At 35.8% G+C, this 27,534-nt stretch overlaps 1 protein-coding gene across 1 annotated transcript in view; it reads right to left on the minus strand.

Moving 5' to 3' along the window:
• The window catches only part of LOC113108419 (lipopolysaccharide-responsive and beige-like anchor protein), a 146,360-nt gene that overhangs the window by 109,141 nt on the left and 9,685 nt on the right, over positions 1-27,534 (minus strand). Inside the window, exons 2-17 of the mRNA XM_026271549.1 lie at positions 15,633-15,864; positions 14,528-14,628; positions 14,270-14,365; positions 12,690-12,811; positions 11,933-12,059; positions 10,306-10,425; positions 8,630-8,776; positions 8,106-8,303; positions 6,339-6,472; positions 5,032-5,140; positions 3,616-3,768; positions 3,324-3,492; positions 2,479-2,558; positions 2,318-2,380; positions 1,269-1,366; positions 194-286 (exon numbers count right to left, since the gene is read on the minus strand). Coding sequence (XP_026127334.1) covers positions 194-286; positions 1,269-1,366; positions 2,318-2,380; positions 2,479-2,558; positions 3,324-3,492; positions 3,616-3,768; positions 5,032-5,140; positions 6,339-6,472; positions 8,106-8,303; positions 8,630-8,776; positions 10,306-10,425; positions 11,933-12,059; positions 12,690-12,811; positions 14,270-14,365; positions 14,528-14,628; positions 15,633-15,864 — 2,042 coding nt within the window. The remainder of the gene's footprint in view (positions 1-193; positions 287-1,268; positions 1,367-2,317; positions 2,381-2,478; positions 2,559-3,323; positions 3,493-3,615; positions 3,769-5,031; positions 5,141-6,338; positions 6,473-8,105; positions 8,304-8,629; positions 8,777-10,305; positions 10,426-11,932; positions 12,060-12,689; positions 12,812-14,269; positions 14,366-14,527; positions 14,629-15,632; positions 15,865-27,534) is intronic.

Below are 27,534 nucleotides of genomic sequence, written 5' to 3' on the forward strand. Positions count from 1 at the left end.
ACCCAAAACATCAGCACCAAACACACACTCTTTATCCATCAAACACCACAGAAACTGCATGTGGAAAAATACTCACACACGACGTCAGACTTCGACTACATTATCTTATGAATATTTCCATGCACGGCTGTCGTTTTATACGATTAACAGTATTATTACAGCCTTAATTCCAAATGATACATAAGTAACTCACTTTGGTGACAGATATTTGAGAAAGTAGCCCAAGACTTTGAGTGCCTGCACACGAATCCCTTCACTTTTGGATGCAAGCAGCTTAAAGATGACCCTGTTGTTCACAGAAGAGAAAAAACATGCAACGTTAAATTTCTGATGAGAAACCAATGGAGAAAATTATACTAAATAAATGTGGACAACAAAACAAAGTCCTAAGTGATTTTTTTTTGGAAATTGAGATTTATACATCATCTTTATGGATAAATAAGCTTTGCATCGGTGTATGGTTTGTTATAAAAAGTACGATATTTGGCAGAGATGTGACTATTTGAAAATCTGGAATCTGAGGGTGCACAACAAAATTACCTTTAAAGTTGCCCAAATGAAGTCCTTAGCAATGCATATTACTAATAATATTACATTTTAGATTTGTATTACATTTTGGCATAAAATAAATTAATAAGTTTGACCATACAATGTATTTTTGGTTATAGCTACAAATAAAATTACATATTTATAAATACTTATTTCTTGTATTATTATTCAAATGCATGAAAACAACCATATTTACTATCTATATCTAAAACATCTGTACCATCATGTTCAGGCTTAAATATGGTGTTGAACTGAACACTTTCAGTGTTTCTCTCTGTCTAAAGAAAATAACAGTGACACGGAGCTGACGTGTACATTCATATGTAACCGAGACTATTATCCAGTCTACATATTAAAATAAATCTGCCTTTACCCTGCTGATGGAAGTGTGATTTGAGTAAGGTTGTCACATCTAAAATGAAAGTGAGGCCTTTTGGGGGTCCAGATGCCCCCCTGCTAGCATGCACATTTAACCCCGTAGCTGTCAGTGGAGCTAGCATGTCTATAAAGGATTTGGAAATGTAAATGCCTGCATTTTAGTAGCCCATATGAGAGCAGCATAGGTATCAGATGAACCTATGAAAGTGTTTTTATGGGTTTGTTGAGCAGGACTCTGCTGAGAATGAGGTATTGTGGCCTCCTATTGTTCCATAGATTCATTCCAATTCTTCTTTTTCAGGTTCATTAATAGTTTTTAATAAAGATGTCACAGCTCTCACCGTATTCCATTGCGCTGATCGAAGGCTTGAACCATTGAGATGGGATGCTCAGACATCAGTGCTACCAGAAGCTGAAGAACATCCATCAAATTATCATCCTGTAAAAAAAAATAAGCATGATATGTCAGAGCCAGGTGTTATTCAAGGCATTCAAGGCTCTAAGACTTTCAAGTTCAGATCATTATAGAAGAAGAGTTAAGCAGGAGATCTGCACTGTCTGCATTAACCTAACATTAGAATTAATTCATATATGTGACCCAGGACCACAAAACATTTTTGTGTCTTTAGTGTCAGTTTTTTGAAATTGAGATTTATACATCATCTAAAAAAGCTGAAAAAATACGCTTTCCATTGATGTGAGGTTTGTTATGATCGGACAATATTTGTCTGAGATGCAACTATTTGAAAATCTGGAATCTGAGGGAGCAAAAAAAAATCTAAATATTGAGAAAATCATCTTTAAAATTGTTTAAATAAATTATTAGCAATGCATATTACTAATCAAAAATTAAGTTTTTATATATTTACGGTAAGAAATGTACAAAATATCTTCATGGAACATGATCTTTACTTAATATCCTAATGATTTTTGCCATAAAAGAAAAATCTATAATTTTGAACAATACAAGGTTTCTTCGCTATTGCTACAAATATCCCCCAGAGACTTAAGACACACACACACACACACACACATATATATATTTATGCATCTATGTAAAGTATTGTGGAGTAAATGGTGCCACTTCCTTCAGAAAGCATACAAACCGGTGCCCCATTTGTTTTTAAAAGCATTACTAATATATATATATATATATATATATATGGAAATTATCATGATGGTAAACTGTCAATTTTTTCATGCACAAGACAGAAAGCTGCAGGGACCAAGCGCCATCTGGTGGCAGTTACACCACAGACTATACAGTCTAATAAAAACTTGACAGAATTGATAATTTGCCTTGATTTACAGTAAAAGGACTAAAAGTGGTCAGACAACTGATACTGGTTTAAAAGACTGCAAGAAATGTATTGTAGGTGCGTTGCAGTACCTCATGCATTGTGAGCAGGTAGTTCAGAATACTCTGCAGTTCGTCTTCCTTTACGCCGTGATCCTACATTTACACAAAACACAAGCATCACCTGAAGTGCACTTCTCATGATGGAGATGATTTATTCAGATCGTATGCATGTCACGGTCATACTACTGTACCTTCATGATAAGTTGTTTGACAAACAGCAGCAGGAACGCTCGGAGAGAGAGAATCTCCTTCTGATTTGGTCTTGGTCCATCTGATGCAAGAAATCAACCAGAAAACAATCCAGTGAATAATACTCTATGGGCCTACATTTGTGATGATACTAATACATTTATTTGTTTAGATTTTTGCATCCCAAAGGAAATTCAGTTTAGAAATACCATTTTAGATTGTTTTCCTGTTGGAAAAAAATGGATGAGAAAATTTCACTCGTTTATTGTAACCCTAATTTATTTTAAGCAATAAAGCAGTCAAATGTGGAAATTACACACAAGACAAATTGCTATGTTATTGCGGGATGGGATGATTTCCCGCAGCATCCTTTTTTGCAAACCTGCAGTGCCCTTTTTATCTGGAAATACTGGTAATATATTTACGATGACAGTGTTTATACATTATAAATAAGAATAAAATATAAAAGTTGCAACATCCTAGCAAAGACTCTAGACCACAAAATGAGTTATAACATCATGAGCTTAAACTAAGCTTAAACTGAACCAAAAGTTTGAGACTTATCAAAAAATCAAATTTCTATTATGCTATTAATATAATTTGCAACAAATGCATTCAAAATGATTTGCAAAAACAGATAACTCCGTTTTAAGCAATTTTCCGAAATCATGTTTTTTCATTGTGTTTTACAATTTACCTCAAACTGCAGTTGGGTTATTTTGACTAGGTTAAAAACAACCCTAACCCTAACAGCTAACATACGCAAAAAAATGTAAATAAAAAAACATGATAACATTGTAAAAAAAAGCTGAAGTTGGTTTAGTTCTACAGCAGACTGCTCTCTTACCGAGACCCTTGGGCGTGATTCCACTGCGGTCCAGTGGGTTTACAACCCAGTAGAAATATTTGAGAGTATGCATGACCTGCAGTACAGTCCCAACTCTGCGGATCGCGTTATAAATGTTGACCGTGCTGATGAATTCTGTGGCCAGGTAAGTGTAGAGAGCCAGCTGCACCTGTAGGGGGCAGCAAATCAGTTTAAACCACCGATGAAAAGCACGTTTGAGAGAACAAAGAATTGGTCAACCATTTAGCTAGCATGATGCAACAGCATTGGTTTGAGTACATGTTTTAGATACCTTAGCTGGGGCATAAATCCAGATGGTAGGGTTGAAGAGGATGTGGTCACACAGCTGTTTCAAGAGCAAAACTCCAGTAGGAAGGTTGCTAAGATAACGGGCGAAGGCAAGGATAATGTCCAGCACAGGTCGTGTCACGTGTACTTTTGATGACTGAGAAGAAGATACAAACATGAAATCAGTTAATAAACTTGGTGACAAAAAAAAATAAGAATAACAGCCAAATAGAATTAACAGACTGCTTCAAGCTGTCAGTTTCTGCGAGCTGTGTGACAGCAAACCTTGAGGTCGATCTCAGGTTTCTAATGTTTATAAGAACACCTGCGCTTCCCTAACAATCACAAGAGTCCTTTCACTGTAGCCCGAGGTATACAATAAGTAAAAAAATTACTGGAAAAGAAAGAAAATGAATGTGCACAGAGAAACGGAGCGCAAGAGAAAGACTTGATCTAGTGATCTAGTTAAAGACAAAGGACAAGGTTTGAGTATTGAAAGCGTTTTTCTTGGTTATAAAACAGATTAACGTGTGATTCCCATATCTGCTGATTGGTTTCATCACTCTGTCTCCTCTCCATCAGTAAGCTGGTGTGTGGTGGGCGTTCTGGCGCACTATGGCTGCCGTCGCATCTTCCAGGTGGATGCTGCACACTGGTGGTGGATGAGGAGATACCCTCTGACTATGTAAAGCGCTTTGAGTGCCTAGAAAAGCGCTATATAAATGTAAGGAATTATTATTATTATTATTATTATTATTATGAATAATACCAGATGAACGGTATTATGCATTCTTGACCATTACACGTTTTTCTGCAGGCATATGCTACTATGCTTTAAAATACCCAACAGATAATTTTGAGTTGAAGCAAAAAAAAGCATAATTTTGCATGCAGTTCTCTGATAGCATTAAGTGAGGTATTTAACAATGGGATACGCCCCTTCCACCTGGGTTACACAAGTAACCTATCGTTTTCTTTCAAGCATACGTTTCGGTTTCCCACTTATGGGATTTCCTTACTCCCTTATTGCCGGATAGACGCCTCAAAGTCTTCTGCTAACTGAAGATAACTATCATAGGACTGGTTGAGTCATCGCTAAAGATCCAACGCTAAATACAGCACGTGGCTTGTTTTGAGACACTGCTTATGATTTATGGGGACTAAAAAAGGAGTGGGTGGATCATTATAGAGTAGCTGTGTACACACACTGCCAAAACACATTCATGATCAAATTTTTATATAAAAAGTCTCCATTAAAAATGACTCCCTCACATGCATTTTAAGAGTCTAAGCTTATTTCAAATACTAAAGAAGAATGTTTTCGCTTTCCTTGTGTTTCAGGATTAGCAGGTCTTTGGATGCACATGTTCCACGTACTCAATGCACAAAGTAATATTCACGTTCATATTAATGTACTTACCTTCTCCAGTGAGTAACCAATGACGAGAAAGCCCTTGCAGGCCAACACCTGCTCTTGCATAGCTACAGAGCCCTTCAACAGCTCCATCACAAATGACAGTAGTGTGCAACTGAGAGAAAAACAACATACAACAGGTTAGCTTCAGTGGAGTAGAACTAACAATATGATAATAAATGGCTGCCCACTGCTCCGGGTGTGTGTTCACAGTGTGTGTGTGTGTGTGTGTTAACTGCTCTGTGTGTGTGCACTTCGGATGGGTTAAATGCAGAGCACAAATTCTGAGTATGGGTCACCATACTTGGCTGAATGTCACGTCACTTCCACAACATATAGACCCGATCTAGAATAAGAATTAGGTCAAATGAGGTGGGAAAAGATTTCAGTAAATGGTAAGCTTTTATGGGCCTTCTGTTTGGAAGAAGAGGCTTGAACATTCTGCAAAATATCTCTTTTGTGTTCTATGTAAAACAGTCATGAATTTTCACTAGTGCAGATGATTTAATGATCTAATTTGGTGCAAGTAAATAAAGCATTAAAATTATTAAATTTAAAGTAATCTCACACTGCATGCAGACGCTGACTAACATGATGCGCCGTCTTAATGTGTTTTTGTCTTATATTTATATCATATTATACAGTTTAGCTATACAACTAAACTTGTTTTTTCCTTTATTATCTACACAATAACTGTACACTACATTTTAGACACAATATTGTCAGTATTGTTGTTTTTGCTCAATTTTACCAAGAAACCCTCAGCTGTTTCGTTCCTGAATGAATCTTTTTTTGAACGAATCGAGTGAGCAAATGATTCAGTGAATCATTCATAAAAAAAGTCATTGAGTCAATGACAAGAAGACCAAGTAAGACAGTGATTTGCCACCAACACTGGAGGTTTTAGTTTCATATTTACAACCCATTAATGCCCATTAAAAACCCATTAACATCACATCATTATTTATTCTATTTTAACTGTAGTGTAAATGTTGTTAAAAATAGCTGCTGTTACTGTCGTCAATACAATTGATCAAACTGGTCATTTCGAAAATGTAAAAAAAAAAAAATCTTGATTTAGGCATTTGTTTTCCAGGTAACACTCATGTTAGTACTAGAGCCAATCATACCATGAGAAAACATCTCCTTTAAATCCGCTGGGTTTTATAACTCTATGACAGACAACATTACTTAATTTTCAGTTTTTCCTAGCAAGGCTACAACTGTGAAGAGTTCAATCGTTTTTTTTTCCCACTGAGTATCCCTTTCCTAATTTTCATTTCACCCCCAAGCCGGAGTTGATGTGTTCTCACCAGACAGAGGAGTCCAACTCGTCACCGCTGTGCTGGATGAAATCCAACTGTGCAAACAAGGGGTAAAGGACCTGCACTCCTCCTATAGAATGGATGGCACTCTGAACCGCGTGTGTCACCACAGCTTTGACGTCCTGAGACATAGAAACGCCTGATGTTAGCTTTCTTTTGTCATTTTATGCAACATAATGGACCCTCTACATTAATACAATTCATAAATCTCTTTTATATTTCATAAATCTGTGCTTTGTATCCACGGGGGCTAATTAAACACAGAAAAAAAGATGTGAGGTCCTTAGGTGCCTCTAAAAAGAGTAGTACTCTCCCAGATGGCACATCCATAAAATAAATTTCAGAGAGAACTGCTTCATCTGCTCAGCATCAGAAGTGAAGAAGCCTTTATTAACTGAAAAAAAAAGCTAAATTATTGTTCCTATAGGTTATTTTATATAATGTATCCTATAATCCAGTTATCAAGTCCAGGGCTTGCCAAGAACAATTCTTCAGTTGATAAAGTTTTTGGAAATGTTCTTGCCAACACAATATTAATATAAAAATACAGTATTTTCCGGACTATAAGTCGTACTTTTTTTTCATAGTTTGGACGGTCCTGCGACTTATAGTCAGGTGCGACTTATTTATCAAAATTAATTTGTCATGAACCAAGAGAAACGAACTAAAAATGAATCAAGAGAAAACATTACCGTCTCCAGCCGCCAGAGGGCGCTCTGTGCTGCTCACTGCTCCTGTAGTCTACACTGAAGACATAGAGCGCCCTCTGGCGGCTGTAGACGGTAATGTTTTCTCTTGGTTCTAAATAAATGCGACTTATAGTCCAGTGCCACTTATATGTTTTTTTCCTCATCATGACGTATTTTTGGACTAATGCGACTTATACTAAGGAGCGACTTATAGTCCAAAAAATACGGTAATAATAATTTCTTAGATTTTAAATAGCAATACAATAATAACAGTGCTTTTGCTGTTAAACAACTGTCACTGGGGGAAAAAAAATCATATTTAACTTTAAACACCATTGTGTCACTTCCCAAACTATCAGGAGTCATTCTTGCAATTTCGACAAAACATAACTTAACTTTATCTTGATGACATGCTTAAATTAGAAGAATTTGAATGCATCACACAAAACCAAATGCTTATGCTTGCAAGGCATTGAAACACATGGAACAAGGCTAACATAAGTAAGCATTAAAGACACTTCGGTATCACTTTATTTTAAGATTTCAAGATGTTACATGCACTTGCTATTATAATAACAATTAATTATGCATGCTTACATGCAATTAACCCCTAAGCCAAACCCTAACCATAAAGTAAGTACATGTAGTTAATTGATTTTAATCAGTCCCTAAATGTATGATTACATTGTAACAAGAATAACTTCAAAGTTAAGTGCATCTGACACTTTTATAAACTGTTCTTAAACTTTCTCACACTGGCACGGGCCATCAGACTGTCCATACTCTTGAGCTCTGGAGTCAAAAATTTATATTTAATAAATATATGAATGTTAAAAAGCGTATAGACTCCCTTGATGACACTGCGGACCAGATTAGATTAAGTGCTTTTAGAACTGGATGCAGCACAGGTGTGGGCCGTATTATGCTGAGCGGGATGATAAAATGCCCATACTGTTAATTATGTTAATGAATGGTGAGCGGCTAGTTTTCATTCGTCCACAGAGAGCGGTCCCCCTGTAAGGGCAGCTGTGCTGGGATGGTGAACCAGGTGTGATGAAGAGCATACCTGCAGCATGAGGGCGTGTGGTGAGTGCACAAAGATGGAGGCATTGTTCTTGGGAGAGGACTCTAGACACAGCTGAGCATCAGTGGCTCGAGGATTATAGGCGAAGGCGATGCTGGCAGACAGCTTTCCATCATACAGCAGCATCTTATGATGCTCTGCAAACAGCAGGTCACTCTCTGCCCTGTGCTTAAAAGTGCCCTGGATCAGTCAGAGAGATGAGAAGAGATGCTGAGTAGAGCCATGATGCACATTCTCAAGTGTGTGTGAGAAATTAAATCTGATTCATCAAAGCACTTTTGCAAAATTGATGATGTGAATGAAAAACATGCCTGAAAGGTTCCAATTATCATATCACTGCAAACATTTACATTTAGTATTCATTTTGTATTTTACATTAATTTAGTATACATACAGAGTATTTGTGTGTTTGAGATTTGACTACATTGATACCTCATGATTTTTACCAGTAACTTTCTTTTTAATCTATAAATAATACACCATTTGGGCAAAAGAATGGATCGCACCTTATATCCAGGTCCCAGATGATAGATGGCTAATATCTGAGCAGCGCTGAGAGCTTCACTGAACAGATACACTGCCCCCATCTGACCACAGAACACACGGTTAGCGTCTGCCGTCTCTGATGAGCCCAGAAAACACTTGTCGAATGTCTGAGAAGAACAGGAGGAGAAAAGGTCGGTTTAGTTCAGTTTTTTGTTTTAATTCATCATAATGTTTTAAGTGTAGTACTGGTACACTACCAAAGTCTCTCTATACAGTAAAAACAGTAATAATGTGAAATATATTTACAATTTAGAATAACTGTTTTCTATGTAAATGTGTTGTAAAATATAATTTATTCCCGTGATGACAAAGCTGAATTTTCAGCTTCATTACTCCAGTCTTTACTGGGTGTGTGTGTGTGTGTGTGTGTGTGTGAGAGAGAGAGTGAGTGAGTGAGTGAGTGAGTGAGTGTGTGTGTGTGTGTGTGTGTGTGTGTGAGAGAGAGAGAGAGAGAGAGAGAGAGAGAGTGAGAGAGAGAGAGAGAGAGAGTGAGAGAGAGAGAGAGAGAGAGAGAGAGAGAGAGAGAGAGAGTGAGTGAGTGAGTGTGTGTGTGTGAGAGAGAGAGAGAGAGAGAGAGAGAGAGAGAGAGTGAGTGTGTGTGTGTGTGTGTGTGTGAGAGAGAGAGAGAGAGAGTGAGTGAGTGAGTGAGTGAGTGAGTGTGTGTGTGTGTGTGTGTGTGTGTGTGTGTGTGAGTGTGAGTGTGAGAGAGAGAGAGAGAGAGAGAGAGAGAGAGAGAGAGTGTGTGTGTGTGTGTGTGTGTGTGTGTGTGTGTGTGTGTGTGTGTGTGTGTGTGGAAACAATGATAATTTTTTTCAATATTCTTTGATAAAGACAAAGTTAAAAAGAACAGCTTTTATTTGAAATAGAATCTTTTGTAACATTATAAATGTATGTTCTGTCACTTTTGATCAGTTTAATGCATCCTTTCAGAATAAAAGCATTAATTTCTCCAAAGGATATCCTACTGACCCTAACCTTTAGAACATCATAGCACTCATACAACACTTATTTACTCACTGATTTTACCTATTACAGTCATTTTTTTTAAATGGCTTTTTAATGAGACTCATTGTTCACATGCATAAAATAAAACAGCATTAAACCGTATTAGTATCACTTGTTAGTGAATCAAGATGAGAAACCAGCGATTTCCTGTTACGAAATGTTGCTCTTTAAATGTTATAAATAGAAAGTGATTGCATCATTCTGACACCTTTAGCAATAATGTCCATCTTTTGTAGAATTTCAAAAGAAAAGCCTGTGTCTTGCACGCTCACTGGCCAAATTCTAATCATATTTTTTTAATGCAAAGATATTTTTACATTCTGGATCTCACTGTTCATGAAAAGAACAACATTTGACTGAATAATGACTTTTGATATCATCACATGTTTTCGAAAAATGTTAACTTTTGCTATTGTTCTCCATTTTCCAATTGTTTTGCTATTGCTCTCCTGTTAATGCAGTTGTGTTTCATCCTTTAAAGTTTGTGGGTATTATGGGATTTGCAGCTTCTAAAAAATATCGACAAGCTTTGAACTAAAACACTTCTGGAGAAAAAAAAGCAGGGCCTCGAGCTTAACGGCTGTCAAAAACCAGAACAATGAGAGATAACAGAGCTTTTGAAACTACTTACATCACTCGTGTTGACGAACCAGGTGATCTCACCATACGATGCCAGCTCTCCATTGACAAAGCAACTGATTTCACTGTTCTTCCAGCGATTATAGATATACACTATGGTCACCATATACCACTGTAGAAGAAGATAAAAATAGCAATTATAAAAAAAAAACAGTGCATCTTTATTTAATATGAATATCATAAAAAGGTGAGAGCATTATAGCAGGGCTCCAAAACAAGATTATCCCCTGATAGGAATCCACTTTCTATGAACAATCATTCAGTAAATCAGAATTCTTGGTCCTTAATCCCAAGAATTTATCTTCAGGAATCTGACAGTAGATTTTGGAAGGTCTTGTTTTGTTCATCTCGACCAGACAGACTTTTCAAGATAGGAGATGGACTAAAAATGATCTCCCAAAATTACTGCCAGATTCCTGAAGATAACTTCTTGAAAGAGTGATACAAGAGGATGTGGTTCTGAAACATATTTGTTTAACTGTGAAATTGTATAAAATTGTGGAACTGGAGACTAAAGGGTTCCTGATGGGTTCACATCTAATTCTTCACCTTTATTCTTTTGCAGTTAATGTGTCTTTTCTTAACCACCAGTTTTTTTTGACCCTGCTGACCCAGTCATCATTTAGCTCTCCAATGGTCATGCCTTAACTTTGCAATTTCTAGTATTGCATCTTTCTCATGGCCATTTAATAATTTAAAGTTAAATCTATTTTTTTGGTTCAATTTATCTCTAAAAGAAAACCTGCTTAATAATTATGCACACCCGAATATAAGGCGTTTTTCACTTGCATTCCGTCATGAACAATTATACATTATTTATAAATGATTAAAGACAAAATGATTAGCAGTTTCAAGTAAAATGTGCTTGGAAATACAATATGATTAGAAAATCAACGTGCATACAAGTAGAAAGCAGAATGAAATGCTAATAATCAAATTCATTAAGAATGTAAAAAATATTATGTTTCGTTAACATCTTATGTTAACTTGTGACAGCCCAAACAATACATTTTTCCATCTTTTGCAGACACATTAGCATCCCCTTGTGGTTCCCTGGGAGTCCTCGGACACTAGTTTGAAAAACCCTGGTCTATAGAAAACTCATCAGCAATCTTCTAACGCTAATTTCGCTACAGTTTTGGTCCATTTACACCCTCCAGCAAAACGCCTCATCCAGATCTTCTTTAATTTCCATTATAAGGTGGGAAAAGCCAGTGAAGGTGCTTATCCCTCAGGTAAGACCTCTCCAGAGGGAAGGGAATGGACTCTAAATATAGACCAAATCAACCCATGAAAGCTTTTTAGAGCACTTTGAAGCTTCTTGATATTAGAAATGTGAATTTGAGCAACATAAGTAGATTTTCCTTATATGCACACACACACACACACACACATATGGACGCCTGCCCGTTCCAGGAGGCATATGGGATCTGAGCAGGGAAGGGATTTGGTTTCTTCTTACAAATCCTCAGACTTGGCCTTAACACAAACCCTCCTTCTGATATCAAACTTGCCCTCCTTGTACACTTTAGAGTTGAAGATGAAGAGTTAGGAAAGTGTAGATGATAAGAGTGCAAACAGGTAAGCTAAAAGAAAAAATTGGCTGAGGTGATTCATACCTTCTGGGGTTTGAAGTCGTATTTCACACAGTGCTGGAAGCCTTTGGCTTTGGACTTTAGAGAGGTGACAATCAGACATCCTCCCACAAAGTGTGCAGAATAGCCCAAACCTTTGCTTGTGCGGAAGCTAGGGATGAGGGAAAAACAGACCACAATTATTAAAATTTACATTTCAGAAGAGGGGTGCTCAAATTAATACAGCTTTCCTCTAAAAGAAAAAGCAGCAACAGTTTTAACCCTTCGATGTATGAATTATTAAAACACAAAGAAGTCTAAATAAAAAAAAACAATGTAATCATTCTCAATTGTTATGTTTCTATTGTATTCTGAGACACATATCCTGTCCATTTTACATCAAGGTTTATAATACAATGTAAGCCATAATTTGTAGGTATTCAAAGAATATTTTCCGTCCTTAATCTACAATGATTATTATAATCATATATATTATATATATATATATATATATATATAAAGTGCTTAAGTGTTAGTTCAATCATTTTGCTCAAAACTCATTATAGTTTTGTTCCTCTTAAGTTGTTAATTAAATGATGACCTTTTTTAAATTTTTATGTTTACTAACATTATTCTTGCGTATTACATGAAAGCATAATTTAAAGTAGATTAAAAAAGAAAAAATACACAATAGAGCTAAATGGAAAGGCCAAAAGAAATGATTAGATGATAGATAGATAGATCTTCCTCTAGACAGCACAGAGGTGTTGTATTAAACAACACAGGGTTGTGTGTGACCCACCAGTACAGATAAGGCTTGTCTTTGTCCACGTTTATGTTACTGATGGGGTCCAGGCGCAGCCAGGTGTGGAAGGTGAAGCCGTTTTGGTACGGCCACTTTGCGATAGGTGGAAGTGCAATAGCCTGAAAATACAAAAACACAGTTACTCCAGGTTTTCTTGTTCTGTTTTAGATAAGCAAAGTATCATGCACTTGAACTGAAAGCATTATCCTTGGAGGGATGTGTTTAAAACGGTTGTGTATGTTTGTAGCTGAAGACTTCCTGTCTTATTTGTGGGTTACACATGAAGTATTATTTCCTCCTGAAACCAGCATCATATCTGTGCCGAGATAACATCTAAACAGCAAACAACATCCAATCAAAGTATTTCCTCAGAGGACTGCATTCATTTGGCGCTGTCTCGTGTGGACAACAGAAGAAGAGTCACATGTACAGTACTGTGCAAAAGATTTAGGACACTAGTATTTTCACCTACAGAAAATGGTTGTTTTCCTGTAGTGTGTCAGTCAGTAGGAACTATCAGTTTACATTTCCAAACATGATTTTTGCCATTAATTGTAATAATCCGGTTAGATTTAGATTGAGTTTAGCTCAATATGTGTTTTCCATCAACAAAAAAAATTCAGTTTTAAAGTCCTAAAGTCTCATAATTCTAAAACATTTACATTCATGCATTTAACAGATGCTTTTATCCAGAGCGACTTACAGTGCATTCAGACTGTAATTTCTTTGTTTTACCAGTATGTGTGTTACCTGGGAAAAAAAGCAAAGCAAACTGAAACACATTCCTAGAAAAAAAAAAGTGTGTGTCTTTTGAGTCTAAATAAAACAAAATATTTTTGCAGAGATAATATTTAATTGAAGATCTAATGCTATACTCTTTCAAGTGAATATAAGAGTGATTATTCATTTTTAGGTCAGTTTTTAGTACTTGAAAAAAAAAAGGATATATATATATATATATATATGTGTGTGTGTGTGTGTGTATGTATACATACATAAAATTTTATTCAGCAAGAAAGCATTAGTCTTTTACATTATTATAAAAATTTCATCAAATTCATCAAAGACTCCTGAATTTTTTTTTAAATAAGCCGCACTACTGTTTTCAACTGTTATGATACTAGAAAGTTTCCTTGAGCATCAAATCAGCATATCAAAATTATTTCTGAAGAATAATGTGACACTGAAGACTAAATAAATATACTTTTAAAATCATTAATGTGATAGTATTCACAACATTTCTGTTTTACTGTATTTTTTTGATAAAACAAATGCATCCTTGGTGAGCAAAAGAGGCTTCTTTAAAAAAAAAACTTTTTTGATTCCTTGAAATGAAATTGTTCAGGCGAAAAAAAATTAGTAATTGAAAAAAAAAAAAAAAAAAGGTAGCAAAGTATAATTTCCAATAATTTCTTATTATAGCAAGGAATATAAAATGTTTTGATTTGTGGAAAAGTGCAAAAGAAGAGAAATTCTGGCATGCAATTTTTAAATCGCTAATTCAAAGATCACAATAAATGTTTCCACGGTGTGTAGAGTTTAAGGACAGTGCTGTTAGACTGATGTTTGGGTCTCACCGCAGCACTCTTCCCTGGGAAGCTGAAAAAGGAATCTGGGCCATTTCTCTGAGCCATGCACTTCAGCACAGACAGCAGCTTGGCAGCATGAGGAGGCTAACGGATAAAAGAAAAAAGCAACAGCATTAAGAACAAAAAATTAACTCGCAAGTTAAAAAATTAACTTATTTCTTGGAGATCACACAGAATTATGATTGAGTGCGAGGTGGAGAAGAGAGAGGTTTCTCAAATAGCAGATAAAGAGGAGAGGATCATTACCCATTGGCCTTGTTCTCCTTTCAGTTTACTGAAGAACAGCTTCAGTTCCTTCACTGTGATGCTGTAGCTGGCGAGCACACCCAGCATTTCCACCATCAGATCTGAAAAACACCCCACATTCACACGCAAACATGAGGTCAGTGCTGCATTACAACTGAAGAGGAATTTATAAAAGGCTGAAATGTGACCTTGGATTTTCTTAAGTGTCAATTTTTCTAAATTGAGATGTAAACATGATCTGAAATCTGAATAAATAAGCTTTCCATTGATGTATGGTTTGTTAGGATATGACAATATTTGAAAATCTGGAATCTGAGGGTGCAAAAAAAAAAAAATTAAGAAAATCACGATTAAAGTTTTCCAAATGAAGTCCTTAGCGATGCATATTACTAATCAAGAATTAAGTTTTGATATATAAACAATAGGAAATGTACAATATAACTTCATGGAACAAGATCTTTACTTAATATCCAAATTAGTTTGCACTGTAAGTCGCTTTGGATAAAAGCGTCTGCTAAATGCATACATTTAATTTAATTTAATAAAATAAAAATTGATAATTTTGACCCATGCAATGTATTTTTGGCTATTGCTACAAATATCTCCCAGCGACTTAAGACTTAAGTGCTCCAGGGACACAATTCAGTTTATATCCTTGACTATTTACCATCAAAGCCAACATTAATTTGGTCAGTAGAGATACTTGGATAAAAATGTTGTTTGTGTTAATGTTAATGCAGCATCAGAGAAGTTTTGCCTGAGGATTCACATTAAAATCCCCATCATGATCCAAAGACAAATAATGAATCACTAAAACTGTGCATGCACAATGTCAAGTGTTAAACAATTGCACAACCTATGCATTTTAAAACGGTATTGTTAGTATTGTTGGAAAGCCTTGACAGTTTTGCTGCAAGGCACAGGAATACATTACATTTAAAAAAAAAATATTGCAATAATACTTTATAGTATTACTGTTATTTTTTTTATATAGCTCTGCATTAATTATACTATTATATGATTACCAAAAATGTGTAATAAAGCAACTACTTATTTCCCACTTATTTCCAGAGTGCCATTTATTCTCACGCCCTGTTTAACACACCTGCGATCATGGTGTCGATGCGGTCTATGCGCTGGAGAACCAGCTGGATGAGGCCGATATCTGTGCAGGCCTGCAGGTTTCTCAAGCTCTTCTTCAGCACGGCGGTGAACATACTCCACACCTCCGCCTGGCAGGTGGAGTCACATTTATCCAGCAGCTCCACCATGCAGATGATGCTCTCCGTCTCCTGGATGATAAAGTTCATCTCCAGATCAAACTGTCCACCGACCAGCTGCACAGACACATTTAAACTTAGTCACAAATGGAGCCAAAGACAGAAAATATAATAATAATAAAGGGGTATCAGTCTGAGGAAAATGCAAATAGGATACAAGAGCAAATAAACAAATCATATTAAGTGAAAATTAAAACACAAAAAAGTTAAATGGATGGGAGTAATTGCCAGAATATTTAGAGTTGCTCTTTATGTTGGCAACCTATTAACATAAGAGTCACATACTGCACATAGACAAAAGCCAGCAACCCTGCAACATCTTTTTGGTAGGGATGCATAAAGTCATTAGAATCAGCCGATAAAGGCTTAGAATGTAAACATTGCAACTTCTGCCTGAATGGTGATTAGATTAACTGTTTTGCAACACAGCATTTAATTTGAGAATGCAATTACATAATGATGTGCATTTAAAAAATATCGGCATATATTGCGCATCCCAACATTTAAGAATGCATAATTGGGTAATTGCATGTTTTTTTAATGATGCATCAGTCTATAATTTCTTGTACAATATTACAAAAAAATAAATTATGAAAAACTATAAGCAATAATATTAATATACATTTTTTTCATGTTCTTTTTTTCTAACAGATTTAATATAACTTTGTGAATATAAGATTAAAGCATACCCCATATTTTACATGATTGGGCATTATAGGATCTCTGTATTTGCAATTCCCTTTGTGTCTGTAAATAAACCGTGCACTTTATAAAACACAATAATTTATCAGCATTTAATAGCTGACGAGACATTTTTACTACTGAACAGTTGTTCAAAAACAATGCATATGTCAGGAGTAACATTGTTGAGGTGGACGCGGTCATCTCACAGTCATAAGTGTCTGAAGAGATTGCTGTTATTAGCAGATAGACAGGCCTTGACCACAATTTGACCAAGGACTGGAGTGAAGTATAAATCCACAGCCTATTGGATAGAAACTGTCCCATTAAAATGAGTGAAGGTGGATTAAAGGAAAGGGACGAGAGTGTGTGTGTGGGGGGGGGGGGGGTGTCACTGTCAGTCTACAGCAACAAAGGCTAACAAGGCATTTTGCCCTGCTTTAAATTTGCATTCTGGGAAGAGGAGCGGATCGCGTTGTGTGGCAGGCAGCACAAAGAACGGCACTCAAATAGATCTGCAGGTGATTAATGGACCTGACATCCTCACAGACTGAACGCCGGTGAATGGGACTTTGGGGTGAGGATGGTATCAGCTCACACAGAGAACATGTGAAAAGTGAAAGATGCTGATGTCGACCTTGTATAAGCACCTGATTGTCAGAAGATCAGGGGGTAGACAGAGATACACATCAAGGAAGCCAGTAAATGTTAATGAGAATAGATAAAAACAACTATCAGAGGTGGATACCAGGAACCTACTAGTAAGAGCATAACATTACTGTAAAATATCTGTACTTTACTTAAGTTACTTTACCATATACTGTGATAAAATGTAAATGGTTCATGCAATTTTAATGTAAAATACAGTCAAGTGTATGGTTTTTGAAAGAAAGGATTATAAGTTACAAGGTAATTTCATTCCTAGAAGATTTGTAGTGTCTTTGTTTGTTTGATCCTGTGCACTATTTATACACAAGTATCTGCCCTGTTTCACGCATAAGCGTCTTACAATTAACTTTCATTTATTATTAAGGTGGTTAACAATATACAAAATAGAGAACATTAATATTTTATAAGCCAAAGATAAAAAAGGGAATAATCACTAAAAACTAACCTCTCATCTGAGAAAATGTACAAAAAAGTGCCTCCTAGATATAGATTACAAATACAGCCTTTATTGCGGATTAAAAAAAAAAAAAGCAAGACATAGCTGCAAAAATCACTCATTAATTTATGCAGTCATCCACATATTATACAGCGGTGAGAGAGGAAACAAATGAGACCAAATGTACTTATTTTACCTGGAAAATATTATTTTTTTTTTTTTATGTGATCTATTATCAACTTTTTTGCTGAAGTGCTTTTTTTTTTTTTTTGATTGTTTGAACTTCAGAAATTGACAACCTTTTTCTCAGTGTCAGGGTATTTTTCTTTCATTGTCCGTATACAAAAAAACAGGCAACTACAGTCATGGAAATCTATAGCCTACTATATTTTCCTATTAGTAATATTAATTAATTTGTCTTTGAATAAAGTTGTTCACTTTTACTTAATCATTCTCTGTGCCCTTCTGGGGAAGGTGGGTGGCTCATGCTTTGAAAACAGCGGTTCTATATCTTTCTGTAGCTCTTTATCAGCAATGATCAGAGACCACAGAGGATTTATCTGGGTTTCTTTACCATATCTGTTTTTCTCACACTCTGTTTCTCACTCAAAGACTCTTCACAAGCTGATGATGCAGTCACCAGATCCCTCGGAGGCAAACCGAGCCCTGCGTTTCACCTCTGAGGACCCAGTGAATTAATAATGGGTGAACAGCTCTTGGTCCAGGGCTGACAATAACAAGAGCTTTTCTCCATGGCGAGGCGAACTACACCAGGGACAACCACGCACACTTTACATGCAGCTGCTGGTTGCTGGCTAACATCTTATTTTAGCACTAAACAAATGACGTTTATCCAGAGGAAGACATAAGCTCATAAAGCAGTGTTGTTCAAAATTGAAAGTCAAGCTTTTAAACTAACAGAACACGCTTACGTAGCATTTCACAGAAGACAATGATGCATTAACTTAAGGTCGTATTGATTACCATCATCATGCTCTCTTTAATTTGTGTGGTTTTGAAGAAAGCTAATTAATGAGAATATATTTTTAGGCTGAAAATATAAGGGCATAATCTCTAACATACACCACACAACTGCCAGAGAAGCATTTACATTTTTAATATTTGCAAGTCTAATGAGTTTAACGTTCAAGTTCCTGCCTTTTTTTTCCCCTAAAACACGAGTGTAAGCTTCATCAGCTTCCCCTGAAGTAAATATATACTTCCTGCTGTTTTCTAATAGTGATTTATGATGAAATAAAGAAAAGAAAGCCCATCACTAATCAGAACAAAGTGTTGCATCTTTAATCGAATCTACAAAGTGTGCAAATTATTCTAAAAAAGGAATTTTATATGAAATGAAGAGACTAATGATCTGACTGGACTGGCTACATTAACATTCGTTCCTGAACACTGCATTCTCATTTCATTTTAAACAAACACTCAAACACACATAATCAGAAATGCATCACTTACTAGCACTAGCAGATCTAATGGATTAAATTCTGCTAATTCTCTAAATGTCTATGAATAAAGATGTTGATTACTGCAATTGACTGATTCTAGTTCAGTAAATGGTAGCAGTGCTACCTTCCTTTTGCGCTCACTTTTAGTTCACTTTCTAGACACTGCAGCACTACTAATGGGTCAGTGGGACTTATTCTGGTTGGTCAACCAAGCATATTAAGAGTCAGTCAACTGAGCAAATTCAAAGTACAATGTTTTTTTTTTTTTAAGTTACTCAGCAACTTTAGCAGTCTTTAATGTCTCTTCTTATACTTTTCCTGAGCACAAGAAAAAATCGTGCTTGAAAGTGGTAAAATGACATGCTTTTGTTACTGTAGGGGAGAGCAGGGGCGAAAGTACCATTTTTCAGAAAAACTTAATTTTAAAAGATAATGTTGTAGACAGAGATATATTTCTGCTGTGGTCAGTAAATCAGAAGTGTGGTCTAACAATACCAGGTGGTATTTTGTAGAAATGTAGAAAGACTTCAGTATAATTTCACTTTGAACATAAGTTGCACATTGTTACTTTTGACCCCATCGGTTGGGACGAAAGTAACACACAGGTGGGTCAAAAGTAACACAACAATATAAGCTAGATTTTTTTCTGTTAGTCTTATTTATCTTAAGTATACCTGATTGTGACCTTGTTAATAAATAACTGCAAACATATTTTGTCCTTTATCTTTTCAAAAAAATTATTCAATTACATTTTCATATTTTCATTTTAAATTTAAGTTTCATCAGATGTCTTAAAACCTGACTGTATTTTTTTTATTGTAAATTTCAATGCATTTTTATATAATAATAAAAAAAATTCTACAGAATGCACAATATATAAATGTAATCACATTAGCATAATAAAAAAACTCTAAACACAATGTAACAGTAGGCCTATTTATGTTTCCATCCAGTTGTTTTTATGCATGAATTAAAAATGTGCATTAAAACATCTGGAAACACTGCAAATTCACAGGTGGAGGTGTAAAGGCTAAGATATGGCTAAAAACTAAATATAAATGTGATGTAGCAGCTGCCCAGAGAGTGATGTTCCTCTATGTCCAGAAACACCCTCTCAAAAAAATCTGTATAAAACCAGACCTCTGTCTGTCTTTCTGACCCTCACTCAGACATGTTTTTTTGGTATAATATGACATTAACATTTGTAAGAAATGATGCAAGACACAGAAATTCACAATATAGCTTGCACTGGAACAAAATAAATACTTTTTGTGACTGTAGCGGGACAAAAGTAACAACTGTTACTTTCGTCCCGACAGGAACTCCTGACATTTAAACTCAATTTAATTTTATATAAAAAAAAAAATTGAAAATGCAAACTTTAGGATGTGTTAAAGCACTAAATAACCTGTAGATTGATCATTACTTTGACACATGAAACAAGAAAAACAACACGACTAATAAAAAAAAATTACCACTTCAATAATTTACTTATTGTACTCAAAAACAGTTTTACGGACCTAACTTCGGGAAACGATGATGAAATCACATGATATTTCTCAGCTCGGTCAAGGATTGCATGCTGAACATGCTGTCATAGCTGGGAATGCAAATGCAGAAAGAGGCTTGGAGAAAATCGATTTGTTACTTTCGTCCCCTGTTACTTTCGCCCCGGTTCTCCCCTATCCATCTCACCTCAAAAAATGAAAATGTAAAAACTACTTGAAATGTACATTTTGTACATATAAATGTACATGTAGTCCTTCCTCCCGTCTCTTATTACTGTGTGTATCAACAAAAATGTCAACAAAAAAAAATTACAAAATAAATGCATATTTCACAATGTTCACTAGTTACAAACCAATCAGCTGTTTGGTCAAGGCTAGACCTCAGCAACAGTGGTGTATTTCTGTTTCATACCTTATTAAGTTACGAGACACCCCCATTGCACTTCGTCTGGCAGTTTTTGAAAACAAGAACACATCCTGTGTGAACGGTTCCTAACTTATTCTGTGCCGCCTGCTCTCAATAACTGTGGTTTGAAGAGCCACATTGTCTGCAAAAACATGACGATGGCACATCAAGCATGAATCGTGAATTTCAATGCGGGTCAGAGGGCATGATTACCTGCATCATATTTTCTGTTTTTTTAACTAACTGGACTAAAATAATGTTTATAACGTATTTTTCATCTATACACATTTATACATTTGATTTATTTAATAATTTCCCCATAGCTAGCACCATGCCTTTTAATGTCCTGCTACTTTTGAAACAGATGTGCATTCCTTTAGGATTTCTGTAATCACTGTTCATTCCTCAGATGAGTCGATGGGCTGGCTTTCTTCTAATCATTACTCAGGCTGGCCCTGCTATCAAGCTGCTCATCGTTTGCACTGATAGGAGTAATGTTAAAGTCTGTATTTAATAGTCACTATCTAATACAGCAATCGGCCTCCGGTCTCTGTGAGGCTGTTAAATGAAGCATCCGAGTGGAAGCAGAAAACAGCCAACAGGAAACTTTCCTCATTAGCAGGGCGTAGACACACACACACGTCCGATTTATAGGAAAGGAAGGGTTTTTACATGCCTCTATATATCTCTACAATTTTCATTTTTAATAGTTAATTGTGATTTATAATGTTTGCAAGAATGAAGAACTAGATCAGTAGCGTATGTGGAGCTAAAAATAGCATTTCAAAAATGCAGAGGACAGCAGCAAGGAGCTTGTATAAATAGCACATAAGCCGAACACACACACACACACACACACATCAGGGACAAGGCCACATTAGAGCCAGAGAGAGGCACTGAATGAAGGCAGGTCCACCCAATTAAGAGACAAATACTAATAATTTGAAAATATTGGGGGTCAAAGGCAATGTAATTGATGATCACATACAGTAGAATACATCATCAAAAATACATTGGGCCACATGGATAATTGGGCAAAGCTGCATTGTTTTCTCTCAGTTTTATAGAGAGAATATCTCTCACAGTAACAATGCCATGCAAGATATGAGAAACCACAGTGTGAAAACTTGCAGTGGAAAAGCTGTTGGTTCATCAGTTCTGCTTTAAATTCATGAAATATTTGCCCGGCTAAAAAAAACCCTGCAGAATAAAAGATTCATTGTGTGAGGTTTTTAGCATCCAACTACACACTACTATGACAATCGTAACCACACAGGGACAGAGCTGCAGTTTCCACCCCATGACACAACTCAAACAAGAAACAAAGACAACAGCAGTGTAAATAACACAGTAAACGGTAAAACTGTGAACAGTGGTTAAGCATGGTTCACTGGTGCTGCGGTACAAGCTGTGAACCACAGTTCTGCTTTTAACACCACTGATACTTACTAATATTAATGTAAAAATTAGTTGTACAGATTATTGTTGGAAATCATCTATTCCTGATTAGTCAGTTAATAATTTGGTTAACTTGTACCTCAGCCAATGTTTTATTAATCAGTTTGCAGATTTTATTAATCAGTTTGCAGATTTGGGGTCAAAATTGGGGTCAGTTTGGTTATTGGTTGCAGCTGTCACACTCATTAAAACCAAAATGCTTTATGAACACGAGTGTATTGAGCACAAAATCTGACAACCATATTAACCAAATCATAGTTAAACTAGAAAACTCTTCATATGAAGCACCTGATCTTTTCTGAAGCCGTGTCACTGCTCTTCAATACACAAAACACATCAATTTGCAACCAGTTAACATCGCACACAAACTATTTATTTTCAGCCAAATCAGAAAGTGATCAGATATTTCGAAGTGGCAAGAATACATTTAAGTTTCTACAATTTCATTCAAAGACTCGTGTAATGCGAAATATAATGCATCAGAAAGTTGTTCTGTTTAAGATGAACCCATTGCTCGAACACAATGCATCGTCTTGCTATGGTTGGAATTTCTGACATTTCCCATGATTACAACGAGCTCTATTGTTTGGAGGAGATGGTTCGCTCGGTTTCTATTTCCTGAAATAGAGAGAGTGCTGTTGCTACAGTTTACTTTATCCCAAGAGTCATGTAAGCAGGTTCCACAGCTGGCTGCTGTTTTAATCACCAATGCACCACAGTCGCCCGCCTAAAAGATGCTTGGAGCATTGCTACTACAGGCACTGATGTGATTTTAACTGCACAAAGCAGTGGAGAACTACAGGCACCCAATTAATCACATAATAATTGAAACCGTGAGTTCTAAAAGTCTGCAGTTTCATAGAAAAAAATACAGTCTGTATGTGATGCATGCTTCAAAGCATAAAGGCTCCCCTTTGTTACTGCATGTACGCATGGGGCTCGTGATACAGCGTTTTCAGAAGCCCCTGAGCAGATCACATGCTCCACACTTTGAGTTTTTGAAGCTTGAAAAGTCCCTTCGCTTCATGTCTGCAATGTGGTTCGTTTTTAACATGCATTGGGACCACAAAGCGCTTCAGTTTCACTTTATTTTCGCATTAGAGTTCTTCCAAACATTTTTGTAACAAAACGCACTGTGGTGTTTACAGCATTTCCTCACATTAGTAAAGAGAAGCTGATTAAAAACAACACAGAGAAGCTCAAGAGGTCATTCATTATTTTTCCAAAATGCTAAAAAATAGGCTTGAGGACTGAAAGTTAAGAAGTTTCAGACAAATACTTTACTTTTGCAATATGATATTTAAAAGAAGGAGAAGTTTTGTGAATGTAATATAATTTTTTTTTTTCTAAAATGCATGTGCACATAATGTATTATTAACATGTATTATTAATTTAACATAAAATGCTATATTTGAAAGTGCTAAATTGACTGATAATTGTATGTTGCAATGTTTAATATGAAACTAAATGTAATTTAATTATATTAGATGTGTCTTTTAATCTAATTTAATCATAATTAATGATAGTTGCATTGTAACTGTTGCGCACTTTATACACTTGAACAACTGCATACAAACAACACCTGACTAATTAAACTGGATAATAATGCCAGAGTCTCAACACCTTTTCATTGCCTTCATTTTATTCAAATTTCTTTAAGTGTTGTAGTGATGCGCAACGACTGGTGGGTAAATTTCTTTTCTTACTTCATGTGAAGTGATCCCTTAATCCCTATGGCATTCGTAGTGCCCTTCAAAATGTTGCAGCTTCCTTTATACGTATAATGTTTATTTCCTGCTAGTACTAGTCTTTTATCTTCTTTTTTTAAAGCATTAAATAATAGCTAGAATCTTTATCTTTCTTGACTCATGAGGCGACATATTATCGTTACCAGAGGAAATAATTAAAATCCAGACTCCATCATCTCAATTTACATGAGGTTGTATCTGAGGCAGAACATATTGTAGAGCGTTAAGCACGTGTTCATGTTTTTATAACCTCTGCCTCTAACCACAACAACATCAAATGAAAGGCTGACCAGACCTTCACAGACAGGTGACCACACAAGCTCAGCCAATGAAATGCATCCGAGCACTATGGAGTGGACCTTGTTCATAATAGAATCATTTATAAGTGAATGAGCAGCTCACTGGACGCTTGTTGAGTTCAGTGTGAATGAGCAGTGACCTGCATCTTACTCTAGCCTATTTACATTATTGATCATTATCTAATTTTATCATACAGTACACCTTATCTGATTTAACAGTAAAGTCCGCTCTTTCGGGACTTTTTATCTGTGCTAGATCAATAGATCAGTTAACACAGTTTATGGCTCTTTGGAAATGTTCCAGTCCACTCTGAAAAAACTTGTTAGCGTGTTGCATCAAAAACACATTAAGTTCTAAAAATAAATGTAGCAGTTGAATTAATGTGGACAGTTAAGACTTGACTGTCCAGTTCGTATGAGCTTGTATGTGCATGTTTGTGTTAAGAAACAGGACACATCCTGCTGAGCATGTTTCCTAACGAGACATGGCTTCTTTTGCGAGGGTTGGTTTGTTCATGAAACACTCGGCTGAATGGATGTGATGCCTCCAGAAAAGGCAAGCAGTGCTGCCACTGTACACAACGCTTACACTAACAGAAGTCGCTCTCTCTACACAGAGTACTATGTATCTGAGACATCAAAGAGCACCCCAAATGTTAAAAAAAAAACAATTTAAGCAATATTTGCATTTAGATTTATTTGGTAATGAACATGCACATGCATGGTATTTATGTGACGTGACTGAACATTATGAACTTATCATGGGCACTTGCAATAATTCTAGCTAAATCCAAATTGTTTTGAAAATGCACATAGACAGCACTGTATACTTTATGTTGCATTATGGGATGAATGAAAATGCTGCTTCACCCTCTGAAATAGCCCATTTTTAGGCAGTTATACCAGTTAACCCTGTACAAGCAGTGCTGCAAGGCTTTGTGTTTCTGACACCTGCTGCTCATGAAAAATCAAAAGAAGTCAAACAGTATTTAAATGTTTTCAAACAACCATTGAGATTATTGTATTCACTATGGTGTTTATCAAACAACACCAAAAACCTAAAGAAGCCACTTTGCAATCTGAACTAAAATATGCCACCCCAGACTATATATTCTTGAAAATATATACACTATAAAAACGCACTATAATTGGTTTAAAACATTTATTTTATTATTATGTATTTAAATGTTTTTTGTTATTTGAAAAAAAAAAACTATAGTAATTCATTAGGTAATCCATTTGGCAATTTCCAGCGACATGACAAGGTTGAGCAAAGTTCAACTTGAAGAAAATCACAGTCACTCCCACTGTCTGAATTCTCAGAGATCCGCCCTTGATTCAGTTGGATACTGCAATCAAGGAACTCCTGCTAGCAACAAACACAAAAGAGATTTCATTGCTATCAACGTTTAAGAGCCTTATGATTGTCCTGCACATTAGATTAGAGTACTGTAAATACAGGGAATTGTAAAAGAGAGTCAGTACAACCAGAGATTGTTTTACTATGAGAGTTGAGAGGGTCTGTATTACTTACTGTTGGAAAAACTTGGATCACGTGTGCCTTAATAACCAATCACATTACAGTCATGATGTCACTGAGTTGTGCGACTCTCAATCGCCGTTTATGGATAACATAGGAATGAATGAGAAGTGCCGTAAGCTGTATCACACCTGTCACAAAAAGTCAGTGACTTCTCTTATAAAAAAAATTTTTGGGTGTAAACTCTACAAATAGTTAAAGCCAAAAGTATTGCTTAGTGTAAAACATGTTGGAGATTAGCTGATAGGCTGTCCATCCATTAAATTATAAGCTGTTTCCTCCTCTAAAAAGCAGTTTATTTAGCGTAGTGAATCTTCTCCTCCATTGACATACATTAAAAAAAATTAAAACAGCCTCTAGTCTCGGAAATGTATGCATTCGCCGCTATGATTTTTTTGGCTAAACGTTGCAGGTTTGCTTTCTAGTGGCTTTGATACAACACCATGTGCCCCACATACATTTTGTCTTAAATGACAAATTATAAACAAAGGGATAGATTTACTAAAAGCTTGCAATGGGCAAACCCTCTTTTGCCATCATATAAAAACATAGTAAGGATTTACTAAAGCCATGCAGAGAAAAATTTGCTATTTTTGAGGCAGAGTAATTTTGAGTATTTTAATGAATCATGCAAGGGGATTTACTACAGTTTACTTGTATTTGCACCATTATTTAACAAAATAAAGCATGTTTTAACCCATTTTGCATCTGTTATTAGTAGATTACATGCAGCAGAATCAAAATAAAAGATTACTAAAAAGGTTCTGAGTTACAGCGCAACAAATATCCCCTTTTCATGTTGTAGCTGTACTAATTTTATGCTTCCATTAAATATCTGAGCTACAATCAGCCATTGTAGCATATTTTGGTGCAATTCCCATAATGAATGCCTATTTAAATTCATATTATGACCTTTTGACCTGTCTACTGCACTCATCCAATTCAGGATTTTAAACAGATAGAACAAGAAGATTCAAATCAAGTGAACAGATGAAAACAATATTATCCATTAAACTAAACCCAGAATGTCTGTTTTTGAGAGGACAGTACAGATATTAACATAATTGGCTCAACAAGTTGGCTGCTGTGGTTAAATACAGGCCAAGAGACGAATGGGGAACGAGTAAATAAAAATGCTTCATCAGCTGTGTGCTGTTTTATGGATGGTACTATATAACACACTAAATCTCTGTTTGTTTGTAATACTGATCATAAAGATAAAAAAACAAGATACAAAAAAAACAACATTAGTAAGGAGCAATACACTGCTTTATATATATATATTACTTCTTCCAACACACACATCCAAGCAGAGCAGCGTTTCTGTGCTCAGAGAATAATAAGACAACAATAAGACAATCTACTTATAAAGCACATAGTTTAGGGTTTACAACCACCCCTAAACTAGTAATGAACAGTTGAAGGTGTCTCTCTGCATTGCTAAACAGATTCATCGATTGTAAACAATTAATTATGCTTTATTATACAATCCAGATCTGAGTATTTGCACAGCTCTGTG

This window comes from Carassius auratus, chromosome 1 (assembly GCF_003368295.1).
Source record: "Carassius auratus strain Wakin chromosome 1, ASM336829v1, whole genome shotgun sequence".
Lineage (NCBI taxonomy): Eukaryota > Metazoa > Chordata > Actinopteri > Cypriniformes > Cyprinidae > Carassius > Carassius auratus.